The sequence below is a fragment of the Anolis carolinensis genome, chromosome 3 (genome assembly GCF_035594765.1).
Source record: "Anolis carolinensis isolate JA03-04 chromosome 3, rAnoCar3.1.pri, whole genome shotgun sequence".
In the NCBI taxonomy this organism is placed as follows: domain Eukaryota; kingdom Metazoa; phylum Chordata; class Lepidosauria; order Squamata; family Dactyloidae; genus Anolis; species Anolis carolinensis.
In genome coordinates this window covers 14,101,925-14,122,465 of record NC_085843.1, presented here as the reverse complement: position 1 = coordinate 14,122,465, position 20,541 = coordinate 14,101,925, and the positions used below count along the sequence as shown (strand labels likewise).

The window sequence follows — 20,541 nt, the reverse complement described above, 5'->3', positions numbered from 1 at the left end:
AGTCTGGATTCGGAAGTCCCACAGTATCTTTGCGTGCTCATTTTCCAATACTTTTGCAGGTTTGTGATCCCACCAGTTCTTTGCTGCTGGGAGGTGGTACTTGAGGCATAAGTTCCAATGAATCATTTGGGCCACATAGTTGTGCCTCTGTTTGTAGTCTGTCTGTGCAATTTTCTTACAGCAGCTGAGGATATGATCAATGGTTTCGTCGGTTTCCTTGCACAGTCTGCATTTTGGGTCAACAGCTGATTTTTCGATCTTGGCCTTAATTGCATTTGTTCTGATGGCTTGCTTATTATTATTATTATTATTATTATTATTATTATTATTATTATTACATTTATTATTTCACGCTATTATTATTAAAAGGATACATAAGCACATTTACATTGAAGAAGATGAAAATAATGATTTAATGAGAGTTGGACACTCATATCTTAAATTACAGTTTGATGAAAAGATTCAAAAACATTTAAACTACTTATGCTTCAATTAATGTAATTTTATTGGTATCTCGGCTTATACTGGAGTCAATGTTTTCCCAGTTTTTTTTGTGGTAAAATTAGGTGCTTCGGCTTATATTCGGGTTGGCTTATACTCGAGTATATACGGTATCTATCTAGTCCAACCCTCTGCCATGCAGGAATGTACACTAAAAACACTCCTAAAAGATGTCCATCCAGTCTCTATTTAAAGCCCTTTCAAGATGGAGAGCCTGAGATGGAGATCGCCTTCCGAGGTGGTCTATTCTGCAGTCAAAAAGTCCTCAACAGTCAAGAAGTTTTTTTACACAATATACTGTGTTGGAATGCCATTAGAGTGTGAAATCACTTAAACATCTCAACATTACAGGTAAAAATGCAGCATATACAGATACCATAAAACAACTCACACAGCCACTCCACCATCAGATGACTGTTTTAAATAGAAATATATTTGCTTACCAATGAAAATAGAGTGGCTTAAGGCTACAGGAGATTCTGTAGTTTGGGAGCAGCCACACAAGAAGGCCGTCTCCCATGTCCTTGTTGGATGGATCTTCAGGACTGAACTCTCCCCTGTGGATCTAAATATTCTGTTGGATCTATATAAACTAAGTTAAAGCCCTTAGCAGTGCAAGAAAAGCAACAACACATAAGCATTTTGACGTACAGTGATTCTCAACCTGTGGGTCCACAGGTGTTTTGGCCTACATCTATCAAGTAGGAAATAAGATACCACTTATAAAAGTGGGGAGGCAAGTTTAACTAATTTATAACGTTGGAATGAGGAAGTGCCATCAGAGTGGATGATGAAGTAGCTGCTCCCCCCTGTGGCCAGAATCGAACATCCCCTCAGGAGAAGGTTAAATTGCCTCTGCGTCTGTCTGTCTGTTGTCTCTGTCTCGGTTCGATGTGTTTATGGACATTGAATGTTTGCCCTATATGTATATAATGTGATCCGCCCTGAGTCCCCTTCGGGGTGAGAAGGGCGGAATATAAATACTGTAAATAAATAAATAAATAAATAAATAAATAAATAAATAAATAAATAAATACAACTCCCAGAAATCCCATCCAGTTTACCAGCTGTTAGTTGGTTGAAGGCCAAAACATCTGGGGAACCACAAGTTGAGAATCACTGATCAAAGCAAAAGCAAGGCAGCAATGCCAACGGCAAATCACAAGGCGGCATTATATCTTCTTAGATATCACTTTGACAACAGGTAATAAATCACCACTGTTTCCCATTTGCTTGGTGAAATACCTTGATATGTTGGCATATCCTTCTCAGAGTATCTCAGAAACTTCTAAGTATGCTTTGTGTATATGCCTTCAAGTTGCCTGTCAATGTGTGGCAACCCCATTAATTCCCTAGGGTTTTCTTAGGCTAGTAATACTCTGAGGTGGTTTTGCCAATTTCTCCCTCTGAAATCTAGATCACATCTATCCTAACCTGGATATTCCTTGGTGGTCTTCCATCCAAGTGCTAGCCAGGGTTGACTTGACTTCCCAGATAGATGGGATCTGATGACTTTAGGGCATTTAGGCCCTTATGCTTCACATCCTTAATAAAAGAAGATCAATTTTGCCCACCACAGTCGCCATTTTGTCCACACTGGCTAGGGATGATGGGGGTAATTTCAGTCCAACATATCGAAAGGGCATCAAGTTGTAGAAAGATGAGACAAGACTGTTTTTCTCCCAGTTGATCATTTTCAGCCTCTACAGGTGCATGACTCACTGCTTTCTTATTATCTGCATTTTCTCCTGTTTCCTGTTCGTCTTGGGAGGCTCCATGATCCCTACACAACTGTGAAATTAATTAATTTACATTAATATACTGTGAAATTAGTGACTCGGGTGCATGCGGTGATGAGTTTTGCTCTTTCCTCGGTTGCTGTTTAAACAGTTTAATGATCACTATGACATTTATTTTCAAAGCCCTTAATTTAATAAAAGTCAATATCTGCCAGCACGGTACATTGCTGGGAGTCTTTGATTACCAGGATGATGGATTCATCGACAGATTCCCAATGTCACCCACTATGTGCTGGTGTACCAGAGAGATCTGTTTTGTTGCATGTTGTGAAAGATCAAAATGTTTGCTAGTGATCTGTAAAAACATGTCCCTCAATTAACTGTATGCACATTTTAATTGATGCCTGCCTACGGCTGTGACTGATCTTTAAAAAAAAATGAAGGAAGAAATTGTCAGATGTGACAAATTTGTTTATGGTGTTTGGGAGTTATTTTTTGGTGGATAATGCAAATGATATTTCAAATGATGTAGCGTAAAAATCTTGAGTTAATTGCAGCTTGAAAATAAAACTGTGGAAAAACAGTTTAATGCAGGTGGGTGAATAGGTGGGAAACAAAAAGGAAACCCAAACTGAATGCGTTAGTAGTCTAGAAATTGAGTATTCAAAGAGATCTTGTAGCTCCTTTACGTAACTTAAGCCCCATCTACACTTACCTGCTTTGAACTGGATCATATGGCAATGTAGACTCATATAATCCAGTTCAAAGCAGAATGTGGATCATCTGCTTTGATAATTTGGATTATATGGCAGTGTAGAAGGGGTCTAAGATAAGGACATTGGTAGCATAAACTCTTGTAGACAAAGGGCTGTCTATATAGGCCAAAAAACCCTGTATTCACAGCAAATGCACCACTGATGGTCTTCATGATATAGAATGACTTCCAGTAAATCTCCTGGGATTTTTTTTTTGTTTTAAACCAACTTTGCTCCACTTAAGACAAAGTTGTAGGATACTCCAGAGTTTGCTTGACAATCCAGAATATTCTAGGGCTTTGGAGAATTCTGGAGAGCTAGAACTAATTCAACTCAATCTCCTGTCCAGATGCATACTGCTAACATCACACTTTCCCTGAACTGATCAGCACAGAGACAGAGGATGGCTCATGCCCATGTCACCATTGTCACAGCTCTTAGCAAGCCACAGAGCTCTGTTCAAGTATCTTGAAGTCATCTGTCATATCTGTAAGGCCAGAATGGCCTACAAGAAGGAAGGGAGATCTGATATCACAGACATGACAGGTGATGCCCAGGCTCTTGGATGGAGCTCTGTGAATGACTAGGACTGGTGGTAGTGATATGAAGGAGATGGTGACAGTTCAGTAGGGCTGATGTGGTCCCAGCTTGTCTGGATAACATCTCAAGATTCTGCTGGATCCAGGGATGTTCTGGACCAAACCAACCTTTGAGAGACCTGCCCAGTGTAGATGAACCCTAAGTCTACTTAGTCTAAGAAAGCTTAGGTTACCAACTTCATTCCCTTCATCTCTTAAATTGTACAAGATTCCTTGTCTGATATTCCAGACTAACATGACTATGTCTTTGAATTCTAAAGTTTAGGAATTAGCTTTCTTCAAGTATTCTGTAAGACCAAAAAGTAGACTGGTGTTCTGTATTGCAGTTACAGGTTTTTAACCTGGAGTTATGGATCTATAACTGCTTTTTATCTACTTATGCTCCAAATTTACAATTGTAGCAACTTACTTCCTTCATAACGTAAAAGGTAGTAGGAAAAGAGAAAAAACCTCACTGCAAGTTGATAGACTCAATCAAAGAAGCCATAAATTCTTAGTAGGACTCACTATAAGCTGAAGCTGACTTCACAGATCATAATCATATCATAATCATAATCACAATGAATTTATTACCTGCATCTCCGTGCAGCTCAAGGTGGGATATAACACCATTAAAACAAAAGATAAAACAGTATTCAAAGACATACAAAAAGATACACAGAGTTAAAATACAAGTTAAAATCCATTGATAAAATGCAGATTAAAATTCACAACTTAAAATTGACTTGGTATGCCTGCCAGAAGATGGGTCTACAATTCTGTCTTAAATTCTGACAGCTGATCTAGCTGTCAAATCTCTTTTGGCAGGTCATTCCACAGACTATACTATAATGACAAAAAGAACCAGGAAAAATAATTGAAAAATGTTATGTACTACATCTAGTGGTGACTCATAATTTCCATTCAGTGGTACAATACATCCTGCCTGGGTTTTATTCCCAACCTCTGGAATATATTCAAGGTCCTAAATTCCATCTCCAAATTAGATTCAACATATTGAATCCAGATAGATAATAGATAATAGATAATAGATAAATACTCATCACTCCATGGACACAAAGCCACCAGCTGCCATTGCTTATATCTTCCACAAACACATAATATTCCCATTGATTATATTAGTTAAGAAACTCTGCTGTAATCTCATTATGAAAAATTAACTCATTATAGGTAACTTGTAATTTTGTTACTCATGAACATTACTCTGAGGATACACCTTTAGCTTCTCTCCTATTAATAAAGAGCACTGGATGGTTCTTGAAAGCTATGTTGTCATGATGTGATTTAATATACACAGACACTTATTTCTGTGGTTAGGTGCCTTTTGGTGGGCCAAGTGAATGGAATGCCATCCCATGCTGACTTTTTATGAGCTGTGTGATGTATATGGCTCTAAATATTGTCAGCAAAGACCATTTTCTTCTTGGGATTATACCTTTTCATTACAGCTGCTGAAGCAAATGGCAGCTCAAATGGACTTGGAGGTTTTATTCAATGGTTTTATTAGATGTAGTTATTGCTGAAAGATGAGAGACCCATTTTAGTGAAATGGATCACACACATTACGGAGGCATGAAATAGATATGCATGGCTGGCTCAAGATGCCCTAAGTTTCTTGCGTCGTGAAATAGAAAAGCAATCTCTCACCAAAACCAAAATCCTGCAGAGTTAACAATTGTAACAGCTAACAGCAATAACAGGTCACCCAAAGAGGAACACAAAAGAGAGATCAATTAACTAGAGATAGTTAGTAGGGGCTGGTATATAAAGGTAAAGGTTTCCCCTGACATTAGGTCCAGTCATGTCTGACTCTGGGGATTGGTGCTCATCTCAATTTCTAAGCCGAAGAGCCAGCGTTGTCCGTAGACATCTCCAAGGTCATGTGGCCGGCATGACTGCATGGAGCGCTGTTACCATCCCACTGGAGCGGTACCTATTGATCTACTCACATTTGCATGTTTTCGAACTGCTAGGTTGGCAGGAGCCGGAGCTAACAGCGGCCGCTCACGCCGCTCCCGGGGTTTGAACCTGGGACCTTTCGGTCTGCAAGTTCAGCAGCTCAGTGCTTTAACACACTTCGCCACCGGGGTTCCAGGGGCTGGTATATACTGGGTAGTAAATCCAGGGCTGGTCCAGGGACAGAAATCATAGTGACCGGCCCAGAAGTGTCCACATGGACCTGGCCAAGCCTGCTTTGGTGCCATTTTTGGTGTTCACGTGGTCCAGCCAGGCTGAGACTGCATTGGTCCTGCTGGACCATCAGTTTACTCTCCTTCTTGTCATTGGTGCTCCCAGCCAGCTACAGAGCTCAATGAAAGTTTCTGGCTTTAATGGGCACCCCATTCTGACATCAGCAGAGGCATCTTCATGGCCAGGATGAAGAAGGAAGTTCAATCTCCCCATCTTCTTCCTGGATGCATGGGCACCTCTGTTGTTGACAGAATAGGTGCCTATGATGGCCATTAGCAAGGAAAAAGGAATGAGTCAACCTATCAAACAGACAGTGGACCAGTCCAATCAGATTCAATCCAGCTGTCCAGACTGACCTGAAGCTGCAGGATACTCTGGAATTTCAAGAAAAATCTGGAGTATCCTTCCATTTTGCCCAAAGCAATTTAACACAGGAAAATCCACAATACTCACCAGGAATAGTGGAATGTTTCAGAGATAGCAGGAAGTCAATTCTTGCCCATGTCACTTTCCCTTAGAAATTATACTATGATCTCGGTGCCATACACTTATGTAAGTTCCATTAGTTGTACTTTTTTTGGCTTTTGTGCAATGGGTGTACACAATTCACAGTTGCATAAACAAAATTCTACAAGAGTAACAATCTCACATGGCCTGTTGTTAGTTCCAACCTTTGAATCCATTGGAAGAACACCCGTGTTTACTTATTAGTCAACAAATGATTTGGAGGGTCTAGTCTGGTTGGATTAACGAACAGGATTCCAGCCATATAATTGCACACTCTTGGAAATAATAATAATAATAATAATAATAATAATAATAATAATAATAATAACAACAACAACAACAACAACAACAGGAAAAACTCAGCCGCTATCAGGACCTCAAGATTGAACTTCAAAGACTCTGGCAGAAACCAGTGCAGGTGGTCCCGGTGGTGATCGGCACACTGGGTGCCGTGCCAAAAGATCTCAGTCGGCATTTGGAAACAATAGACATTGACAAAATTATGATCTGCCAACTGCAAAAGGCCACCCTACTGGGATTTGCGCACATCATGTATCAAAAATACATCACACAGTCCTAGACACTTGGGAAGTGTTCGACTTGTGATTTTGTGATATGAAATCCAGCATATCTATCTTGTTTGCTGTGTCATAATAAAATAATAATAATAACAACTTTATTTTTGTACTCTGCCTCCATCTCCCTGAAGGGACTCGGGCTGGCATACCTATGGCACAAAGTGCCTAAAACTACACATAAAATAAACACACAGTACAATACAAAATAAAACCAGTAGTATTAAAACAACAATTTGGATTCAGAACAGCACCCAATGATCTATAGTGTCAACTGTCGTAAAAACATGGCCAACTGTAAACAAGAAGAAGGGAAAGGGATAGTTCAAATTGTAGCTAAGGAACAAGGGAATGGGATGAAAGTGCTGTGATGTATCATAATTACAAACCATTGGGCTAGACATTCTCAAAGGTAATTGTGTAAGTGTTTGCAAGTGCCTTCAGTGTACTACTTTACTCACTGGGATTGAGAAACAGGTAAACAATAGAAAAAAAAGTCATACACATTAGCCAATGCACCATTGGCTCCACTGTGCTAGTGGTCAACACAACCTCAATGCTAGTGGAAGAGCACAACCACTCTATAACTATATGAATGCAGATTTATACTACAAAAGTACAATTTAGGATGTATGCTCTATAAAAGCATGATGTAGGATCTGGCCCACAGTTCCTATCTTCAATTTACCATGAAAAACAGATGTAGTGGTTTACTATGCGAAGGCACTACAAAATGGGAACTATAATCTCTAGAAGCAGCAAATGTTACCTTACTTACAGAAATGACAAGAGTTGGGGGCAACTATCCTATCAGGAAATGTTATGACATTTTATACACAAAGGTATATAAAATTATGTATGATGTGGGTAACGTAGATGTTTGGGATGATCTTATTAATCTATATTTGTGGAAGTTAATTTTCAAGTAAACTGTAGCACATGGGCTGCTACCTGCTTCCTACACTTGTAATCCTTACAGCTCCCTACCAGTTCCCCAAAGTTTTATATCTATGTAGTTGCTGGTGGATTCCTTGGATTTCCAATAGCCCTGGCCAATGATGAAGAATGCTGAGAATTGTAGTTCTGCAACTTCTGAGGGAGTACCTCTCCTGGGGAAAAAATGATTCTGTTGTTGTGAAGATTGAGTTGGTGAACACAATTTACTTTATCAGAACATTTTCCTTCCTCCTCTCTAGACGGCAGCTTCCAAGGAACCAGACAGATGGGCAACAAGTGAAGATCAGGATAAGGGGAACCAATCTTCTGATAACCATTCCACAGATAATGCTGCAAAGGTAGGAATATCACCCATATACTCTATATCAGGGGTCCTCAAACTTTTAAAGCAGAGGGCCGGTCCACAATCCTTCAGACTGTGGAGGGGCCGAATTATCATTTGGAAAAAAACCCGAACAAATTCCTATGCACACTGCACATGTCGTTTTTGTAGCGCAAAACAACAACAACAATGAAAGTACAATACAATATTTAAAAATGAAAACAATTGTAACCAACATAAACCTATCAGGATTTCAATGGGAAGTGTGGGCCTGCTTCTGGCCAATGAGATAGTCAAGTTAATTAGAATTGTTGTTGTTGTGTAACTTCAAGTCATTTCAGACTTTGGGCAAGCCTAAGTCTAAAATTATTTATTTATTCATTTACTACATTTATTTATTACATTTATATCCCGCCCTTCTTACCCCGAAGGGGACTCAGAGCAGCTGTAGGCACATACAATATTTTATATTATTAGCATAGCACAATATTAGCATTATATATTATTATATTGAACTATACCACTATACTGTAATATTATATGTAATATATATCATATAATTAATATTATTACATGGTATTATTAGTATATTGTATAACATTATATTATTATAATATTATATGTATATACAATATATTATATTATTTAAAATGATATAAAAATATTATATTATAAAACTGAGGGCGGGGGCCAGGTAAATGACCTTGGAGGGCCGCATCCGGCCCCCGGGCCTTAGTTTGGGGAACCCTGCTCTATATGCTTGATCACAGAGTTGACTGAGGAAAGGAGGCACAATTTCAGCAACTGCAAAATGCTTTTACTAGGAGTTGCTTGCATTTATGAGCTGGGAAGCATTCAGTGGGCTACCTGTCCATACAATCCATCACTGTATTTACTAACAATTAGACAGGTTTAAATCAAATTGAGACTAAATAGGACTAAGAAAAGAAATAACAGATGTACATAAAATTATGCACAGTATGGAGAGGAAATGGGTAGAAATAAAAAAAATATCCTCCCTTTTTTTATCATGCCCAATGGAAGCTGCCAGCTTCTTTGTTGAGGTGGAAGAATATTTATTATTTTTTGTTCACAGGGTTAAAATTGTGTTCCTGGATACCACAAAACCAGGTGGAAAACATTAATAGATGACTCAGAATCTTGGACAATTTCTCCTAGTCTTTGAATGCTTCAAAGTGCTGAGGAGCCGTCATTCTACACAGAAGAATATATGGTTAGAAAACAGTTTTCTGAACAAAGATCTCCGTTTTCTGTGTAGATAAATGTAATTTCTTGCATTAGGAATCTTTCCTCTAAAGAGAAAATAAGTTTTTGTGCAGAAAAAAATGTGTTTTTCTATGAAGTATAACTCTTCAACAACCTCTTGAATATTGGAAAGTGTATTTTGGAGGAATGTTCATTTTCTCCCCCAGTGTTACCATCATTATCCATGCCGTGAGAAGAGGAAAAAATATCCAAAGATGGACAACTCTAGACCTTATTGGAACTGTTTGAGGTGCTGAACATTGCATTCCAATTAGGCTCTGCTTCTTTAAATAATTTCTTTGAAGTTCAGAGTAACATCCAGAACAGATTCACCACTCCAATGTCATGGTACCACCAGTTTCCACCATTTAAAGCCACCAGTAAAAGCAGGGTACTGAACATTACATCCAAACTGGGACCAATATCTTTAAAGCTCAGACTAAATCTAGAATCAAAAGTTAACTTCAGGTGAAAGTAGACCAGATGCACTCTGAAGATTCCTAGAGACATGTTCTCTCATATTAAGAAAGAGTGTTCTTATTTTTTTCGTTTCTTTGCTTTTGGGAGGAGGAGTCCTGTGCTTCTATCCCCTGTGAAAATGGAAGGCTTTGGAGCTTTTTTATTTTAGAAAATCAGGATATTACTTTTTAAATGATCTCATTGATGTCATCAGTGCTGCTACTTCTACTGCTAAAGGACATGTCACAAATATGTGTTGTGTTCTGTGTGTGTTTGGCTTATTTTGAAGGATTTTCTCTTGAAGGAGGCATGACTGAGGGAAGCATGTAACTTTTACATATGTCATAATTTATATTCCTTCCATTCAGTTGTTTGATGACCATTGTGATATTGTCAGCTAGTACAGGGATACTAGCTGACAACATCACAGTGGATAAATTTCTGCTGTGAACATGTCAGCTGGCATGTGCACAAGACTACATAGTTTTGCAATGTCTGTAAGATGCTGTGATATTACAATGTATGGGTGTCAGTGATACAGTGGTAGCCAGAGGAGTGACTGATGTGCAATGGCCTGATGTGTAATGGATACCGATGCAGATCGCAGTGCTTCTCAATGTGCACCAGAAAACCTGCAAGGAAGCGCCAGAGCATAACAGGACCACCTGCTACATATCAGACATGCCCAATGCACATCTTCTTAAATTGCCAACACGGTTTCATAGCATTTTGATAACACAGCTGTATTATGGAATCTACGCTATGATGTAGGATTTTGTCCATCATTTACAAGGTATATTTTTAAAAAGGAAGGAAAGCCCCATATCTGCAGAGGGTACATTCCAGGACTTCTCATGGATACATGAACGATGGTTAATAGCAACCCCCTCTGTCCCTTTACTCTGCTGAGATATGCATGGTCCAGCGGCTTGAGCCTGCCTCACCCAAACAAGGGATCTCCATCCCTTTAGTCTTCCGATCCAGTTGTGGGAGAACTAGAAAACTTCAGTTCGGGAAACATATATTTGTCGAAATGTAGACACTTTGAGTTGATCAAAAGAAGTGGATTCCAAAAGACTGATTCCAGTGTTTTGGAGATGGGGACAGCTGGATCTGGCCCACTCCATTGCGCCCAGTACATCCAGCAGACCAGTGCTGCATTGCTGGCCACAGGCAGCTCTCTTGCTTTCTCAATTACAGGCAAACTCCATCATACCGGGCTGTGTTGCAGGCTGGTTAGTAGCCAGTTGCAATAAATCACTATGACCAAGAGGTCATGAGTTCGAGGCCAGCCCATGTCAGACAATTAAAATAAAAAATAGCCCTGCTTGAGTGCTCGTTGTTGACCTAAGCAACCCGAAAAACAGTTCCATCTGTCAAGTAGGAAAATTTAGGAACTGCTTATGCGGGGAGGCTAATTTAACTGATTTACAACACCGGATGAGGAAATACTCCATCAAAAAGGACTCGTCATCACAGTGGATGATGAAGCAGCAGCTCCTCCTGTGGCCGGAATCAAGCATACCGTCACAAAGGCAGAAGCTGGGAAGTTAAATAGCCTCTGTGTCTGTCTATGTGTTGTTTGTCTAATGGCATTGAATGTTTGCCATATATTGCCATACATTGTGATCTGCCCTGAGTCCCCTTCGTAAATAAATAAATACTTAGTTTGCTGAAACTGCAGCTACCAATTCTACAGATACAAGTATTGTACTATATTTGATTGTGCCCCTAAAACATGAATTGCTTTCCCAGTCATCTCTCAACTAGATAATATCTTCCAACAACACTGGTTAGCTTATGCATGAAAACTATTTCATGTAGATAAGACTGTAGTTGATGAGAGATGATTTTTAGACTATCCCATCCAGCTGGCATAACATTGCTCTTTGGGCACTAATGGAGTTTTTGCATTCGAGAGTAAATTTGCAATCTCTGATATTATTTTGAGATTGTGGGTGCATCTACACTATAGAATGAATGCAGTGTGGCATCAGCTTATCTGCCATGACATAAGGTTTTGGAGGCATGGCAATTGTAGTTGGGTGAGGTACCAGCACCATGACACAGAAGGCTAAGACCTTGTAAAATTACAATTCTCATGATTCCACAGCACTGAGCTATGGAAGTTAAAGTGGTGTCAAACTGCATTCATTCCTCAGGGATGTCTAAACTGTATTCAGTGGAGATGCACTCAGTGATCTGGATTCTCTCTGTTTCAAAGTAGAATCCTACAGCACAAGGGCTATCCAATCCAACCCCATTCTGTCATGCAGGAATACACATTCAAACCACTCCCTACAGATGTCCATCTCTGTTTTAAACACTTCCAAAGAAGGACATTCCACCACAGGAAAAGTTTAATAATTAAAGTTTCTACTCCCCAAGAGAAACATGAGAAATCACTCAAGGCTGAGGAAGAGGAAGAGAAGCAGGAAGGCAGGATGTTAGACTGGAAAACACCAAAAAGCAACTGCACATATTTTATTTTATGCAATAGAATCCTTAAAGTTACAGGAATTCTTGGCAGGCTGTGTGTTAGCCTCCCTCGGTGAAAATTAATTTATTGGGCAATATTTTTTGGCAGTAGCTTTTTTAAATTTAGGGCTCTGTTTGCTTCCCACAATAAATTATGACTTAGTTTTCAGGTAACTGCAAGAAGACTGAGCGCTCAGGGAAGTAAGATTACTTATGTATTGACAAAATAATGATAGCTATAGCTGTGCGCCAGGCAGCAGTGAAAGTGAATGGAGAAATAGGGGTAACACCATGAATTTTCTTTGTTATAGCTCTCTTTTGTAACAAATAATCACCTCCCAGCTTGCCAGGTAGAAGTTAAGAGGGTCAGGGTTTCCATTATCAAAAATCATGCAATATTTCCACAGGTTTTCCAGTATTTGTTTTTCAGACCTCTGACCATATTGTTTCCTTCTTTTGCTTTCTCAAAGCAAATTAAAATGATGTAGGTTCCCCTCTTTCTAAGAGCCTCAAGTTGGAAAGATAAAAGAAAAGAACACAGAAGCTGATATGGATTGGGATTTGATTGCTTGGTTTCTGAAATGTCACACAATACATTTCATTCTTTTTTTTTAAACAATAATAGAGGAAAATGTGAGTTATTATTTCTTGCCTAGAAACTGATATACATATGCAGGAAAAGTTTTCAGAGCAATCGTTATGGGATTATAATATCTTCAGAAGGCAGGGTGAAAAAAGTTGTATTGAATCTTGTTGTTATTGTTTGCTGATAGGCTCTCCGAGTGGCTTCTTTAGTTCTGGACAGCCTGAACTTGGTCTTCTCTGTTTTAAGAAGTGTCTATTTTTCTGTCCTTTTTTCACTATGTTATATACTGAAAAAAGGAAAAAAAAGAGTAGTGTTCTAAATCTGGAAAGTGCTGCAATGCCTGGATCTAAAACAGTGGTTCCCAAACTTTTTTTGACCAGGGACCACTTTGACCAGGGACCACTTGACCGGGGACCACTCCAACATTAGTACCAAAAGGATTACGAATCAGTTTTTGGGCAACTTTAGATTTTATTTGGTTATATGGGGTGCTGATTCAAAAAATTGCATTGAACGGACCACATCAGCTCTAGTTTCGGATACAAAACATATGCCATCCAGTAGTCACCATCTGCTCGCCCACAGAAAACCATATTTAATCATCTAGAGCTGATGTGGTCTATCCAATGCAATTTTCTGAATCAGCACTACAAATAACCCCAGGAATAGGCCTAAAACTGAAGACACCAAGGCGCCCCATGGAACAGCTCCACTCAGGGGGAAGGAGGAGGAGGAGGAGAAGCAGCAGTCAGGAGGCTTGTTGTTGTGCCTTTCATGGGTAGACAGCCTCTCCCCTCCCTCTATCCACATTGCCTGGTTACTATAAGAAACTTTCACAAGACAAGCCACTTTTGTTGCAATGGTGTAGTAACGGTAATGCCACGGACCATATTTTAGTTCTTGAGGACCACTGGTGATCCACGGACCACAGGCTGGGAACCACTGAACTACAAGGTTTCATAGAGGAAGACCCCATATAGTTTGAACTGGATTATACGGCAGTGCAGACTCATGTAATCCAATTCAAAACAGATGATCTGGGATCAGATACTGGATTATATGGCAGTGTAGAAGGGGCCTGAGTTAAAAAGTAACTGGGGTTTGGTTCCAGGATCCCCAGTGGATATCAAAATCCATAGATGCTTAAGTCCCATTATATATGAAGGCATAGTCTAATGATGTCCCTTATACAAGATGGCAAAATCAAAGTTGCTTTTGGAGGGGAATATTTTAATGTCATGGATAACTGAATCTATGGATGCGGAATCTGTGGGTGTGGAGGACCAATGGTTCACTGTATTTTGGCTGTTCAAGTTCCCTGCCTTTCTCCTTCGACCTGTTAAGCTTGGAGAAGAGAAGGTTGAGAGGGGACATGTTTGCCATGTTTAAATATTTGAAAAGATCTTAAAAGCGTCCTTCTTTGGAGACTTTTAAGCAGTGGCTGAATGGCCATCTGTCAGGGGCGCTTTGAGTGTGATTTTCCTGCTTCTTGGCACAGGGTTGGGCTGGATGGCCCATGAGGTCTCTTCCAACTCTATGATTCTATGATCTCATTGAGGAGGGGGAAAGTTTGTTTTCTACTGCTTCGGAGACTAGGACATAGAGCAATGGATTCAAATTGCAGGAAAAGAGATTATACTTAAAGAATAGGAAGGACTTCCTGAGGGTAAGAACTGTTCAACAGTGTAATATGCTCCCTGTGAATTCAGTGGAGTCTCCTTTTCTTGAGGTTTTAAAGCAGGGGCTGGATGGCCATCTGTAGGGAGTGCTTTGATTGTGTGTTTCTCCATGGCAGGGGATTAGATTGGATGGCCCCTGCAGTCCCTTTCATCTCCATAAGTCTATGGTTCTACATCTTTCTCTCTCTTTCCCTCTCTTTCTCTGTTTTGGGACAACCTTTCAATGATGGCAACATCTGGTTGATCATTAAAATGTTAGAGGGAGATAGAGATTAATTGCACATTTTTAGGACTGATGCCTATGTGTAAACATTTTAAATTAAGTACTAAAAGACAAAACTGACCTCACACATCCTTAAGGTAAAGATAAAGGTTTTCCCCTGACGTTAAGTCCAGTCATGTCTGACTCTGGGGGTTGGTGCTCATCTCAATTTCTAAGCCGAAGAGCCGGCGTTGTCCATAGACACCTCCAAGGTCATGTGGCCGGCATGACTGCATGGAGCACCGTTACCTTCCTGCCGGAGCGGTACCTATTGATCTACTCACATTGGCATGTTTTTGAACTGCTAAGTTGGCAGAAGCTGGAGCTAACAGAGGGCGCTCACTCCGCTCCCGGGATTTGAACCTGGGACCTTTCGGTCTGCAAGTTCAGCAGCTCAGTGCTTTAACACACTTCGCCACCGGGGCTCCAACACATCCTTATGTCCTGGCAATCCTGCTGCCACCAGAGGAAAATTGATTTTGCTCAAATATTGCTTTGCTTGACTTGCCTTCTCAAATTAGGAAATCAAGCTTCGGTATCTATGTGCCTTCTAGCCCTCTTTTTATGTCATTTCTCCTTTTCTGTCTTGGCAAAACAGCCAAAACATCAAGCTAAATACTTATTCTAATATGTTGCAAGAACGGACAAATGGATAGTGTGTAGTCTGAAAACAATTTTGTTTTCTTTAAGATTGCCACTTTCCAAAAAAGGTCTATGTCAGTTTGGATGTTTCTTCAACTATAACTAACTGAAGGATTTTAAAAAAATACATCCCACGTCTATATTTTATGTGTTTATAAAGCTTAATCCTGTACACATATCTATTTAGAAACAAATCCCACTGAGTCCAGTGAATAATAATAATAATAATAATAATAATAATAATAATAATAATACAGAAGGCCTGATCCTTGCAGCCCAGGAGCAAGCCATCAGGACAAATGCAATTAAGGCCAAGATCGAAAAATCAGCTGATGACCCAAAATGCAGACTCTGCAAGGAAACCGACGAAACCATTGATCATATTCTCAGCTGCTGTAAGAAAATCGCACAGACAGACTACAAACAGAGGCACAACTATGTGGCCCAAATGATTTTATTGGAACTTATGCCTCAAGTACCACCTCCCTGCAGTAAAGAACTGGTGGGAACACAAACCTACAAAGGTCATGGAAAATGAACACGCAAAGATACTGTGGGACTTACGAATTCAGACTGACAAAGTTCTGGAACACAACACACCAGACATCACAGTTGTGGAAAAGAAAAAGGTTTGGATCATTGATGTTGCCATCCCAGGAGACAGTCGCATTGATGAAAAACAACAGGAAAAACTCAGCCGCTATCAGGACCTCAAGATTGAACTTCAAAGACTCTGGCAGAAACCAGTGCAGGTGGTCCCGGTGGTGCTGGGCACACTGGGTGCCGTGCCAAAAGATCTCAGCCAGCATTTGAAAACAATAGACATTGACAAAATTACGATCTGCAGCTGCAAAAGGCCACCCTGCTGGGACCTGCGCGCATCATCCGAAAATACATCACACAGTCCTAAATGTTTGGGAAGTGTTCGACTTGTGATTTTGTGATATGAAATCCAGCATATCTATCTTGTTTGCTGTGTCATAATAAAATAATAATAATAATAATAATAATAATAATAATAATAACAACAACAATAATAATAATAATAACAACAACAACACTTTATTTATATTCCACCCTTCTCCCCAAGGGGACTCAGAGTGGATTACAACATATAACCAAACGCAGGCAAACATTCAACACCTTGTTATAAATGAAAATACAGTGAAACACAAATACACAAAGGCAAAGGCTTCTCTGTAAACATCTCCTGGTTGTGTAGCCAGCAAGATTGTTTAGAGTATCTCTTTTCCTTTTCCTGCCAAAGCGGTACCTATTTATCTACTCAGATTTGCATGTTTTTGAACTGCTAGCTTGGTAGGAGATAGGACTGACAGTGGGAGCTCACCCCGTCTCGCAGATTCAAACTGCCGACCTTCAGGTCAGCAGTTCAGCAGCACAAGAGTTAAACGCATTGCACCACTGTGGCCCCAAGGTACTTTAGTCTCAGGTACATAGTTATTGAATCAAAGTTGGAAGAGACCTCAAGAGCCATTCAGTCTAACTCCATTCTTCCATAGAGAAATACCAAATCAAAGCACTCCTGAGAGATGACCATCCAGCCATTGAAACATCTCCAGAGAAGGGAACTCCACAATGCTCTGAGAGAGTTTATTTTACTTTTGAACAATTTTTAAGATAGATTTTCTAATGTTTAGGTGGAATCACTTTTCCTGTGTCATTTGTAGAACTGCACTTACATTTGTGAAACTACACTTACATAGCTGTAAACTGAACATGACAGTTGCACAATAGTTAAATAATCCATAGGATTTCTGCCTCTGTCGTCTTGGTTTTGGCATACATGAATTTGGGATAATATGTTTGCCAAGATAAAGTCTAGTTTAGCCCAGAATCATATTTATTATTCTTCATTATGATGAAAAAAGTGTCAGCTTTCTTTTCAAAACTGAACTGTATGTGGATTACTTAAAAAAAACCACTCCAAGGCAAAATATACAGATCAAATTACAATAAAAATGTTCAGACTACAAAAAACAACAACCAATTTCATGTCTTAATACTCTTAGCAGGATAAAACAAATCAACAGTTTTTTAAATAATACTATATAGCATCTCTTGGAAGCCATTGAGATTAACGCTTGAAGAAGCTTGCGAAATGCTGTTTTAAAAGGAACTAGTTACTTTATTCATTACTCTGATCACTAAACTCATTGCTTGTTTCTCTTAATATGGTCCAAAAAGATAAATTAATGTGTTGCTGTGTGTTTTCCGGACTGTATGGCTATGTTCCAGAAGCATTCTCTCCTGATGTTTCACCCACATCTATGGCAGGCATCCTCAGAGGTTGTGAGGTCTGTTGGAAACTAGGCAAGTGGGGTTTACATATCTGTGGAATAATGTTCAGGGTGTGAGAAATAACTCTTCTCTGTTGGAGACAAGTGTGAATGTTGCAATTGGCTGGCTTGATTAGCATTGAATAGCCTTGCAGCTTCAAAACCTGGCTGCGTTCTGTCTGGGGGAATCCTTTGTTGGGAGGTGTTAGCTGGCGCTGATTGTTTCCTGTCTGGAATTCCTCTGCTTTCTGAGGGCCAGCTAACACCCCACAACAAAGGATTTCCCCAGGCAGGAAGCAGCCAGGCTTTGAAGCTACCGACTGTTAGGAATTATGGGAACTGAAGGGCCCAAGTTTGCCCATATCTGCTCTAATATAAAGCAATGGTCAGGTTCCAGTGGAAGTTCTCAATAGAGTCACACCAGATAATCTAGAGATTCCTGGAAAGAACATCTAAATCAAATTCATGAACAATAAAATCCACAAAAGTCAAACTCACAAGTGCAGAGAGCCAACTGTATTGATTTACAGACATGGCAGATGCAAGCAAAAAAAAAAAGTAATTCTGGCCCATTATGGCAAAAAAGTAACAGGAAATAAAAAGAAATTCAAGTTATTTTTTAGCTCTGTGTTTTGATGCAGACAGCATTGTGGCTTCTCTGCTCAAGGGGAGGGAGAAACTGTAGTATTGCAGATGGAAAGGACTTAATTTCTCAGCTCTAAGCTTTCCAAAGAAGGGCAGAAACTAAGTTTTCTTCTTTGTCTCACTTACACAGAGAGCTCTATGTTATTATACTTTTTAAAAAAAGTGATGTCATTTTTGTGCTAATGATGCACTATTAGGAAAAACAGCTCCTCGCTTTACAAGGTTGCTTAGCTCTTTAAAACGTACGCGTGGCACTTTTGGAATAATGCTGTGAGTTTCTTCCTACTGGGAAAGTGATGGAAATTAAAATGAAATCTGGAGAGCGTAGTATTGCTTCAGAGCCGAGAGCCGCTTTGGAAAGAAGAGCTGCTGCCTTATAAGCACCGTGTACTTTTTATTGCTTTGCAGCTTCATCTTTTCCCTTCTGCTATATAAACCGGTGCTGCATACATAATTCAGTTGCCTCTGGTTTCCTTCGTACTCGGAGATCACGTAGGTAATGAAAGACAAACAGCTGTATCATTATAGGTCATAATCGTTATATAAAACATAAGGCTGGATCCGTGATGGATAACGTGGGATCTATAAAAGAAGCACCCAATCAAATAGGGTTATTTTGGAAGCAGAAAATCCCCTGAACTGCAATTTGATTTGTAATATATGAAGAGCAAGGAAGTGAGGAATGCGTGCACGGATCATGTAATTCTGACAGCAGTTCATTTTTCTCATTGGTATGCATTCTATGGTGATAAACTGCTAGCTTCAATAAGACGCCTTACAACGTTGGAGGAATTGAATGGTGGAATGGAATGAGTGTTAGATGAATGTGATTTTTTCTTTGTAAAAGTAACCAGGACGGTGAGACCCCCCTTCCTTTGAATCAAGGATTGGGAATGGATAGCCCTCCCACGTCGTATTATGTTTATTTATTATTTATTTACAGTATTTATATTCCGCCCTTCTCACCCCGAAGGGGACTCAGGGTGGATTACAATGAACACATATATATGGCAAACATTCAATGCCAACAGACAAACAACATATATAGACAGACACAGAGGCATTTAAACGTTTTTTTCCAGCTTCACGATTCCGGCCACAGGGGGAGCTGTTGCTTCACCGTCCACTAGTGGCTGTACTTCCTCATTCCTTTCCTTGTGTTTTGCTGGCAGTTTATGATGTTGTAAATTAGTTAAATTAGCCTCCCACATAAAGCGTACCTAAATTTTCCTAATCGACAGATGCAACTGTCTTTCGGGGCTGCATAGGTCAACAGCAAGCTGGGCTATTTAATGGTCGGGGGCTTAACCCGACCCGGGCTTCGAACTCATGACCTCTCGGTCAGTAGTGATTTATTGCAGCTGGTTACTAGCCAGCTGCGCCACAGCTGTTGTATGTGTTATGAATTTTGTGAGTTAGGGAAAATCCCAAAAATACAGCAGAGCATCCAAAAAACAAAACAAAATCAGGATACTTATGGTGGAGCATTCAGCTCACAGCAAGCAGAGCAAGAAGTGCCATACGGCTGTAAAGAATTTAGAGGTTAGGAGGCAAAAACCCAGAGTTCAATCTTTAACATTACAAAAGGTTTATTCACAAAAATAATAACATTTCTTAGTAGTAAATAACTGGGTCTGAGCTACTCCATTTCTTCTAGGGTTCAAAAGAGAGGGAGAAATCTGCAAGCACACATCTCTCCTGACACACAAGCAGAGAGAGATCTCAATACACACAGCACACACCAAGATGCAAAAGTAGAAAGTCAAAAGCAAAAGGCATGCACCTGCAATGCATTCTACATAACTAACCAGAATGAGATCAGAAATAGATATGAGAGAAGAAATAGATACATTCTAACTATCATTCAGGAATCAGGAGGGAAGGGATTTCCCTTCTCCCCTGGCTAAGCTAACTACTCCTCATTGAGGACTGCAGACTTGAACAGTGTGTGGTTGAATTCCAACAATATGCAGTAGCAGTTGGCCACACATCCATGCTGGATGACATAACAGTCCAAACTTTGGGTAGTTGTAGCACCTTGGATAGCTCCTTTAAGACTCAGATTACAGTTGGCCCTTTATT

General features: G+C 39.8%; 1 protein-coding gene across 13 annotated transcripts in view; it reads left to right on the top strand.

Moving 5' to 3' along the window:
* The window catches only part of dlg2 (discs large MAGUK scaffold protein 2), a 1,295,060-nt gene that overhangs the window by 209,068 nt on the left and 1,065,451 nt on the right, over nt 1–20,541 (top strand). For all 13 annotated transcript variants that reach the window (XM_062977087.1, XM_062977095.1, XM_062977092.1 and 10 more), the window contains one exon: nt 8,063–8,161. In XM_062977087.1, coding sequence (XP_062833157.1) covers nt 8,063–8,161 — 99 coding nt within the window. The remainder of the gene's footprint in view (nt 1–8,062; nt 8,162–20,541) is intronic.